General features: G+C 41.5%; 1 protein-coding gene across 7 annotated transcripts in view; it reads left to right on the top strand.

The window, feature by feature from the left end:
- Nucleotides 1-10,512, top strand: part of PLAGL1 (PLAG1 like zinc finger 1) — a 50,358-nt gene extending 39,846 nt beyond the window's left edge. For all 7 annotated transcript variants that reach the window (XM_040598654.1, XM_040598653.1, XM_040598656.1 and 4 more), the window contains 3 exons: nucleotides 2,608-2,727; nucleotides 3,706-4,202; nucleotides 4,590-10,512. In XM_040598654.1, the coding sequence (XP_040454588.1) occupies nucleotides 2,608-2,727; nucleotides 3,706-4,202; nucleotides 4,590-5,859 (1,887 nt within the window). In that variant the 3' untranslated portion in view covers nucleotides 5,860-10,512. The remainder of the gene's footprint in view (nucleotides 1-2,607; nucleotides 2,728-3,705; nucleotides 4,203-4,589) is intronic.
- The last annotated feature ends 207 nt before the right edge of the window (nucleotides 10,513-10,719 follow it).

The raw sequence follows: 10,719 nt of genomic DNA on the forward strand, positions 1-10,719 counted from the left end.
GTGGTATATGTATTTCTCTACCTTTACATGAGAAGAATATTTATCACACAGTGATGATGTGAGAGTAAGTTACTAGTGATAACACTTAACAGCTTTCAAGTCTTTATAACAGTATAAAGTATTTCTTTTGGATTAATGTTAAGATATTTATTTTAAAAAACCAAAATCAACATAAGATAGCATATGCTAATCTGAGTCATTGTTTAGGCTGCGTTTGAGATTCCGATGCAGTCCATACCATTTGAGATTTCAGTTTGATCTTAAATGCACGCTGCACTTGTGAAACTGAGAGGATTAATACTACTGTATTTGGTAAGCATGAACAAATGCTTTTCTAAGAAGTTGTAGTTACGGACTGGTAACTCACAATTTCCAGTATAATTTAAATACTATTGAACTAGTAGAACTCTGCTCATTGGAACAAATGGAGAGTTGCATTCTATATACTGACATGAAGAGTATTTTAGGATTAGGAATGTGTCTTGGAACCTTTACTGTGCTGTGTATCATAGGGAGTTACTTGGGCTTTATTTTTCCAAAGTCCTAGTATTGTTTGTGGTACTGTGGCATCCTGCAGGTTTTGTCCTGCTCAGTGGAAGTGGTAGACTTTTGCTACACTTAGGCATGCCCTGCATGAGGCTGCTTTAGGGCTGGTTGTGAAAATATTTTCTCAAGTTATTTTGAATATAGTCTGTTAATTTGGGAATAGAAGGATTGGCTTCTTTACTCAGTTTTTACAAAGAGATGGGATTTCAGTGACATGAAACTGCAGCTACAAAAGCATACATGTGAGTGGTATACTAACAGCGCCATTGGCGTACTTGCTGATCTAATGACTGCAGTCCTAGAAATAAATGCTTTAAAAAATTATAGGATTGTGAGGGGATAAAAGTGATCCATGGTTGCTGTCTGTCTGGTCACAGGAGTTTCACGTGGGTGCTACCATAGCTTTCTCTTAAGTGTTTTTGAGACAGTTCTCAGACTCTGAGACACAATAAATGACAACTAGTAATGGATTTGGATACTGGTGTTTAATCTCAGTTTTACTGTTACCTTACTTGACTATTTCACACACTGATGCACTTGCTCTCCCTCCAAAGTCACATGGATGACTGGGTCTCAGCTTCCCACAGAGGAGATTGCCACTGGTCCAGGAATGCTGGGCAGAAAGTCATGACAGTATCATGCTGTGCAGCTGTTTCTGGGTACCAGTTTCAGGTGTCACTGGCCAAGGTCCCAGTGCATCCCCAGGCATTTGTCCCTGCAAAGCTCCCTGAGGTTTGTTTTTCTCCATCTAAATAGACTATATGCAGGAGCACGATGCCTGATCAGCCTCCTAGTTGGTGGCTCTGCCTCATGTCCTTTATTGAGTGGAGAATTCAGCACATTTAGGCCAGGTGTTATCAAAACATACAACCAACCCACACTGGTTGTAGTTAGCAAGCAGGCTTGTGCTTGGGAGTTCAGAAGTTCAGTTTTCAACATTATACACGCAGTTACCCGTCATCTGTCAGCATTCACAATCTGAGTTGACTTTCACCTACTACGCTTATCTAACACCAATGTTATAAAATAAGTGCATTGTAAGATGTCACATTTTGTGGAATAAGACTCAGCTGCAGTCCTTCCAGGCTAGCTGGTTCTTTTCAGTGGCACAAGTTTAGCTTATTTAAAATAAAACTACAGGTACAGTGCAGATTGGCTCTACCCCTGTTGCAACAATGCTGAAATTAAGAAAATTGTGTACAGGGCCAGGGAGTCATGTAAATCATGACCCCAAAGTTAGTTTTCTCCTTTGCTTTTAAATAACTAATACATCTTTAGCCAGTGAGTGTAATCAGTGCTGTCTTCTTCTATTTACTGTATTATTGACTGAAAGTATTTGTCAGAGGAGGTTATAGTCCAGTCTAAGGAAAGATTTGGGCAGGCATGGCTGGACGGGAAACACTAGATTATGGGTTCCCTTAGTCCTGTGTGGGCAGGCTTCAGTGAAAGGAGGGCAGAGGTGCAGTAAAACACATGTATAGTGAGTCTGGCACATCGGAGTCAGTGCATGGAAACACACAAATTTGACTTGCAGCCCACATAGTGATCAGCTCTGCACCCACGCGCAGTGGGTACTACGACACAACCATGCAACTCATCCAGGAGGCATCCAAGCTGTTGTGCTTTCACGATGCATTTTTCCTTTGCCTGTACCCTGTAGTTAAGTGTTGTGTTCAGTGGGCTTTGAGACATCAAGGAATGGGCATGGGGTGTTGCCTGGAAGGACTGCTGGATGTCTGGACCTCACAGACAACACATCTCACTGAACAAAGGTCGTGAGGGCCGAGGCACCCCTCCTGTTACTGCCCCCCCCCCCCCCCCCCAAATCTCTGTATATGGCATTTCTGCTTTTAGAAACTGTGAAAGTGTCAAACCCTAGCGGATAGTAACGCTCAAAAAGTGCTTGGATCTCAGAACGATGTTACCAATAATTTGAGCTGATTCAAAGAGTACAGCTTGGGTAAGGACAATAAATTGCGCACCCCTACCCCTCCAACCCGCAGTATTGTTTGGTACAGGAAAACTGGCACAAGTAAACGTGCTGATTTCTTCCATTCACAGCCAATTGAACCCCACACAGAACTGAAAGTGTGGTATGCTGCCGATTATGCCAAATTTATGGAAGCTTCTGCGGTCTTCATTAAAGAAGAATCTGATGTCTATCCTTTGCCTCCCGTAGGAGTAAGTACCCTTAATCTGCATTCAAGCCATCACAGGACAGTAAATTACAGTTTATTTTCATGCTTTCTCAAACAGAGTGGACATAGCCTCACTATGCTCTCCAGAGCAAGCTAGCCCAAGAGCCAGGGGAAGTAAGGACATGTTATGAGAAGCTTACATAAAATGTAGAGGCAGCTAAGGAAGCACATGGCCGTGTATTAATTGGAAGTACATTTCATCAGTGACTGGGTTTGTTGGGGTTTTTTTTGTTTTTCATTGGAATTTTTAGAATGTCAATATTTAAAGAGAATCCAACAGAAGCAAGTAGAGCTCTTATTTCCACAGAAATAATGCTTCCCAATAATGTGTTGCTTGCCAGAAAAATGTTTTAATGCCTCTAAGTCAGGATAGGTTTGAGATCCCCAAGCCTAAGGTGTCTGTTATTAAGTTTAAGAAAGTCTAATGCCAAATGTCAAGCTAAGCGAGGAATACTGTCCTGGAGGCGTTAACTATTGCTGCCTGGTAAAGCATGGATTTGGCCCAAAATATAGGGAAGTCCTGTATGGCTAAAATACATTTGTGTTCAGAAACCCACCCAATTTTTGTACTGTTGCAATAGCAGATAAATTGTGTCAGTCTAAGGATAAGATACAAATTGCAACTGCTTCTATGAGCAATTCCGTAACAGGAACAAATGTAGAGACTTTGGAATTCAGTAAGCACAAATAAACAAAGGTGAACAACTCGGAACTGTTACAGTAAACGCTAAACAAAAACATGGAAATCAGTATTCAGCCAGCCATTTTTCCCCCTTTGAGTTTGTAGATTTCTAGAGAGAATCCATTTCAAATTGAACGGCTGTGTGGTAGTACATTGAAGTAAATATCAAAGGACAATCACAGGTCTTGGGAAAGCCCAGAAGATGCAGGGTCAGTGAGAAGAAAATTACGTTTCCTTAGCATGGCTAACAAGAAGGACCTGTTTCTTTTTTTATTGCAGAAAGAGCCCGTAGACCCTTGGATATGCTCCAGCTGTAGAAGCACTTTTGCAACTTTTGCTCTGCTGGAATCTCACCAGTGCATCCTTAAAGACCGAGTCGTTACCACCAAGTTCAGACCACAAAATAAATTGGGACCTGTAAAAGCAAAAAGCAAAGTTAAAGGGAAACTGAGAGGAACAGCATTAGGCAAAAGCATTGCTCAATGCTTTGGGACCATTTCCTGTTCCTCTGCTGCAAAGCTTGGCTGTGCCAGCTCAGGAAGCACTTGTGATGCTCTTGTGAGGTTTATACCTAAATGGAGAAACAGCCGGTCTTCACTGTTGAAGGGAAGAGAAGTGAAGCAGCCAGACAGTTACCCGTGCCGACTCTGTGGGAAGATATTCGATTCCATTGACAAGCTCACAGTCCACAGTTACGTGCACAAAGGGGAGCGTCCCTACAAGTGTTCACAGCACGGATGCACAAAAGCCTTCATTTCCAAATATAAACTGCTCAGGTACAGCTCTGAAGGCATTCCTTGTCTGATGGGGGTGTGGGGAAAAAAATAAGGACACCTTTTTCCTCTGAGGTGTCCTAGTGACAGTTATTCTCTGAATTCTAGTTTTTATTATTCCTGTTTTGGTGGAATTGGAGAAAATTGGTCTTTCTCAGTTGCAGTGACTACTCAAAAAGATTATGTTGAGCAGTTTTAAACCTAATCTATGCTTTATGATTAACACCTTCCCCCCCCCAAAAAAAAAAATTAAGCTTATACTAATAATCTGTGAACTTTTGAAAATGCCTTCCTTCAAGAATGCCAGTGTTGTCAAGTCTTGAAGCTGCAGGAGTAAATGTACTAGAGTAAATGTAAATACCAATAAATTTTTTGTTGTTTTTGTCTTAGGCATTCAGCCACTCATTCTCCACAGAAATCTCACCAGTGTGGCTACTGTGAAAAGACCTTTCACAGGAAAGACCATCTAAAGAACCACCTTCAGACTCATGACCCTAACAAGATGGCCTTCAAGTGTGAAGACTGTGGCAAGAAGTACAACACCAAGCTAGGCTATAAGAGACACTTGGCTCTGCATGCAGCCACCAGTGGGGACCTTACCTGTAGGGTATGTGCCCAGGAGTTTGGTGGTACTGAAGTTTTGTTGGAACACCTCAAAAGCCATGCAGGGAAGCCAGCTGGCAACACAAAGGAAAAGAAACATAAGTGTGACCACTGTGAGCGTCACTTCTACACCCGTAAAGATGTGCGACGTCACATGGTAGTTCACACAGGCTGCAAAGACTTTCTGTGCCAGTTTTGCGCCCAGAGGTTTGGGCGGAAGGACCACTTGACCCGCCATACTAGGAAGACTCATTCACAAGAACTGCTGAAAAGCAGGTTGCAGAATGGTGATTCAGTGGGTCTCCTTGACCAGCTTTTTCCATTCAGACTGAAGGAAGATGCCAGCACACTGCCCCCTTTTCCTGAAGGGGTCTCTGTGCAGAATGGGATTTTGAATAGTTCAGAATCAGAGGAATACAACTGTTCACATCTCCATTCCCAGCCGAGCTTACAAACCGCTCTTCCTCTTGAAACTTCTCACTTGCAAAGGATGGGCTGTGCAGACGGCCTTCCAGCTGTCCATCCCGCACCATGCTCAGCAGCCATTCCGGCCAACCTGAACCTTCAGCAGCCTAATAAATATGACATTAGTTCTACCTCATTTGCAGCAGGATCCCTCAAGAATCTGCCAATAAAAGTGGATGTTAAAGGTTACAATGTGCATCTTGAGGACCTGCCGTTACCAGAACCTCAATCTCTCCACAAAATCAGTCTGGAAGAAGCTTCCTCAGGGCCTGCAGGGGATACTAACAAGTATCCAGTGCACAAGGAGACAGAAGCAGCAGCTGAAACTACGAGCCTGCCTTTCATGGATCTAACTCATGTGATGAGTTTCTGGCAGCTCCCACCAGGTGACAACCAGAACACTACTGGGGACATCACGATGGCATTTGGTCCAGAGGAACCATCACACAGGCTGAATGGCCTTGGCCAACAGCAAGGTCTTCAGCTAGCAGCTGGTGGGATGGCCATAAACCATCTGCATCATCTTCCTCGTTCCTTTCCGTCCACTACCAATTCTGTAACGTTGCCTCATTTTCACCATGCCTTCAAATAACTGTCACTGTGGTTTGGCTGGGCTTTTTTTTCGAGACTGTTCTTTTTAAATGTGTTAGGATGGGGTGATGTGGTTTGGTTTGGTTTTGAAGAAAAACTGCCCCAAACATTTTCAAAGCATGTTATGAACATGGTAGTTAAATTCAGGATGTTAATAAATAAGAAGCTCTATTTTTCATACTACTATTAGGTTTTTAGCATATGAAAATAGGAGAACTAACATACTTCCCTCAATGCCCTCTATATTTTTGTTTCTACCTTTTCATGCAAACAACTGAATAAATACCTGCAATGACAGCAAAGCATCATAACAGGCACAATGAAACTATGGCTGCTGCAGTAGGAGAAATAGGATTAGGATAAATGGGAAGAAGGGGGAAATCACAGGAAAATAATTTTAATGAGCCATAAATCATAGCAGATTTATACACATAACAAACAATTTATCAACATCACATAGATTTCTGTTAAGCGCTCAATTACTGAACTTTATGAATCTTTAATTTAAATCAGAATCATTCCAAGAGTAAATCTTACCTCCTTTTTTCACCTTTTTTAAATGAAGAAGATAACTATTGTGATTATGTTTAACTAGATTTTGTTTTCTGAAGTGCAACCGAGCTCTGTGCATCTCCTGCATTTTTTTTTCTAGGGCTGGAAATAACTACCACTTCTGCATGACTGTGTAAGAACTGATGTCTTGTATACGTGCAGCTTTCAGAATGGGAAGTGAGTTGTCTCAAAGGTTAGAGCAAAACATTAGTTTTCACTTACAACTGGATCTGGCAAGGTATCAGACACTGGTCTGTCTCTTTCTCTCTCATGAAACACTGAAGCATTTGGTTAAATTTAAGCACTTGTTACCCCCCCTGGGCTAAGGCTTAATTGATTTAACACTCAATAAAAAATAATGCTTCCTACCTAAGGGGCCTTTATTCACGTTTTGTTGATAGAAATGGCCTTTGTTTAGTCTGGGAAATGATCATTAGTCACAGCCATCTGAAATGTGGATTCCTTCACAGAAAGCCAACCCTGGCCCAGGGGAGCCTGTGACCAAGTGACACCTCTGTGGTGCCAGGGGCAGGTCCATGCATAGAAGGGCTGCAGGGGTGAGTTGACACTGGGCCCCTGTTTACAACCAGGTTATGAACCTGCCTCACAAGTGTTGCCTGAAATTAGTGGGTGTGATAACAGCTGAGGCCATTTTAATCATAGGGCTTTTGCTCAGTAGCATTGGGACAGCTACAGCTGGACTTCCAGCCTTAGTTTCTTCCAGACCAGAACCATGTGGACTTTTGTTTGTTTCCTGGGGTAAATTGTCCATGTACATTTCCAGTTGATGATGTCTTGGTGTGACAGTCCTATCATCTGATGCGTGAACTAGCAGAAATTGCAAAAATCACATCTCCCAGCAGATGACATTTTAAAAAAAACCCAACAAACCAAATTGTTCATGATTTACTTTCTTGCCTAACCCATAGTTACAAAAAAAAAATAATCCTGGTTTCAGTGGATGATGCAGTTACTGATGGATTCCGTTGCAGCTAAAAGAGACACAGAATTTCTCAATCTGAGTAGATTTTCAAACCCTGAGAGCTACTCTTCCATTAAATCCAAAGAGAGTTAATAGTATTTAATGATCATTACAAATACAGCATGAAGCAAATGTGTTCTTTTCCCCCCCCATTAATTCACAGGAATATTTCCCAACAGCTTCAAATAAAAAATATTTTTAAATGATTGCTGGTTTGCTGTTAATGAACTACAATGACATTGTACAACTACAGTGATGCAAATATTCTTACAAGTTTATCAGTACTTGGATTAAGGAAGGGTTGTTGTATTACAGTTCGTGCGAGAATATGTTCTTCAGATACACTGTTGGAGGGGTATTTTTTGTTATGAAAATTTTTGGCATAAGGCAAACCAGAAGGAAGTTTAAGATCATTCTTGTAATGATAACAGGAGGAGGAAGAGTGGTGCTGCACAGCCATGCCCAGTTAGCAGCTGTTACAGGTAGGCTCATATTTTCATCTGGACTTAGAAAGGTGTGTGTATATTCACTTACTGCATTGTTTTCCTTGTTCTTGCAAATTGTATTCACTTGGCTTCATTTAAGCTTATGTACTTGTAAGAAAAAAACCAAACAAACAAACCCAGAAATTTTGTAGTACTGCCTGATCGTATACTGTTAATAGACATTTTTTTGTTTTGGTTTGTGCTTCTATAAAACATGTAACTAATTACTGAAATACTTTGAATTAAAACAGAGATGTTAAGAAGAAAACGTTTTGCAAACACTGAGCTAGACTGACACGTGTTCTTTCAGCTGCTCAACTGTAGCAGGGTGCCTGAGCTCTGAGCTGCCAAGAGCAGTGCTGCTGCCTGACCTCAGCCTGTTCTGAAACGTGGAAAGATGCATTGATGAGAGATGCTTACCATATGTAACTACAAGGTAAAGACCAAGCCTCATTCAAGTAAAAAGAAAATAACCACCTTTGATATTAAAATGCTTTAAAAAAAAAATCACACAATGATTGTGTCAAAAAGTAAAGCAGAAGCAAACCTTAGGTACGTAATATTGCAGTTTTAACTCTTAGTCCATTCAAATTTCTTTTTGCAGATTCTTGACATCATCAGTATAGGGGAAGCTGATGATATCCCACCACAAAGGCAGGCAGGTTATTTCAAAAGGTTCTGTTCGCAGAAAAAATGTTTTGTTTTAAAATTCTTACAACTCAGGAGGTACATCCAAGTCATCTAATACTTAAAGTAGGTCTGGACTTTCTCATAGGTTTGTCAGGGGGACTTCTGTGAGCATTTTTGAGAGGCCAGCAGTAGCTGAGGCTCGAGAATGATTTGTTTCTGTGCAAACAAATTCTTTGGGCTCAGCAGACCTGCCTGGTGTGGGCCTGAATACTGCGTTGCTGAAAGAGCAGTAGTTTCCGTTTCGTGGGGCTAATACCATAGGCAAGGCAGTGCTAAAGGAGGGGTGCGGGAACAGAGCAGGTCCTCGCCAGCTCTCCCTGGGCTTACCTGTGTGTCTGAGAGGACGGGGCTGCACCAGGCAGGCACGTGTGACTTCAGGCAGCGACAGTGGAGAAGGCAGCAAGAGCTGCAGGACATCTGTCCGGTGGCACTGCCTTTGGCTCATGCACCGGTGTGGGGAGAGGTGGCTCCGCACACGCCGGGGTGCAGCGGAGGAGGAAGGCAGCCCAACCAGTAGCCGGTTCTCCCTCCTCTCTGGTACAAATGGGAGAAGAAGGTGCAAGGGCAGAGAGCTGGCAGGGGGAAGGCAGCTGCTACGCCATGCTAAGAGATGGAACAGAAGGATCTGGGAGATCTCAGTCCTTTTTACCTCACATCCTAATAGAGATAAAAATACTTTTTAATCTGAATTCTGCTTGAAAATCTGCAGAAGCAGAGCAATATGTGGCTGCTAAACAACAGAATTACTATAATCAAATGATACCATAAAATAGCGAAACTTGTAAAACATTTGGTCTCATACAAAAAAATAAAAGGAAGCCGTGTAAACCTGCTGAAATAATGTCAAGGAGCTAAAATTAGACTACATGGAACCAAAAGACTCTGCATCCTTTATGTAAACATAAATATTTCTAGTGCTCAGTTCCAATCCCCTATGGGAACCACATTCATTTCTTTTTTCCTTTAGTTTTTACCAGCTGTTCCTGTTGGGATGCTCCATTTTCTTAACCAATGAATTGCTGTTAATTCCAGGGAGTTTTTCCACAGGCTGAAATAGGGTGGTAAGTTCCATGTATTAATGATTGATTCATTTCCTGCTAGCAGAATTTTTAAGCACTGTTCTTCAATACACTGTTCCTGCCCCTGTAATTACATTTTATGTAAGCTACTGGAAAGTGAGCTGTGAAATCAAACACTTCTGCACACAGACAGAAAATAACCAGGGAGGCAGGAGCAACAACAAAAATACAGTAAAACTTGCTCTAAGTTTTGAGGATTTGCTTGTAAAAGAAAGCAACTGTGGTAACATTGCACAGAATAGTTTGGTATGAGATTCCCCCCACTCTTCTTTCTGGATTGAAAAAAAGGCTAAGGAGCACTGCTTTAATATATTTGGGCTAATTTCCCAGCTGTTTCTGAGTCTAGCTCTAGGAGTTACACTTCCTTCAGTGTAATTCTTTCTGTATTTATCTAATCACTATTAGCTAGAGCCTACGTAGTGTTTCATTGAACTCTGTAAGGTCTGGTATTTATTACTGCTGTGTCCAACTACTTTCCATCTTAATTTACTTTATAAATATTTAATAGGCAAGAAAATTCTTACGGATTTTAATTGAAAGCCTTATTGGAAATTTTTGGGCTAAAAAGACCCAACATGTTGAAACACTGGAAGTTTATGCAAGGTGATCCAAGGCTGGTAATAGTCAGGTGGCCAAAAAAATAAGAAGGGACGTGCCTCCAGAACATTTCTGTCTTACCAATCAATCTCTAAAAGCAATTGAAGTTTTTAATGTGAGAATGAGATTTGGGTTTAGTTATTCTGAACTTGAAGCGCTTTGAAACTGATGCACAGCACACATGGCCATTTATCACTTATCAATCACTATCATTTATCATTTATTGCTTACTGGAAGATTCTATTAAATATATACATGAAATTCCAAAATGTTAATTTGTCTTGTTCAATATATCACAGCAAAGCATTGAGGGGGGGGTGGGGGACGGGGGGCGGTAAGCCACAAAAGAAATGAACTTCAGTTTGCTTATTATTGCATGTGGTAGCTGTAGCACTTCAGGTGGAAGAGGTGCTGGAAAACTGGGTTGCTTAATGTCTTCCATAATGCATCAGAAGAAAACCTTAACACATCCTTGC

Source organism: Falco naumanni, chromosome 6 (genome assembly GCF_017639655.2).
Source record: "Falco naumanni isolate bFalNau1 chromosome 6, bFalNau1.pat, whole genome shotgun sequence".
NCBI lineage: Eukaryota > Metazoa > Chordata > Aves > Falconiformes > Falconidae > Falco > Falco naumanni.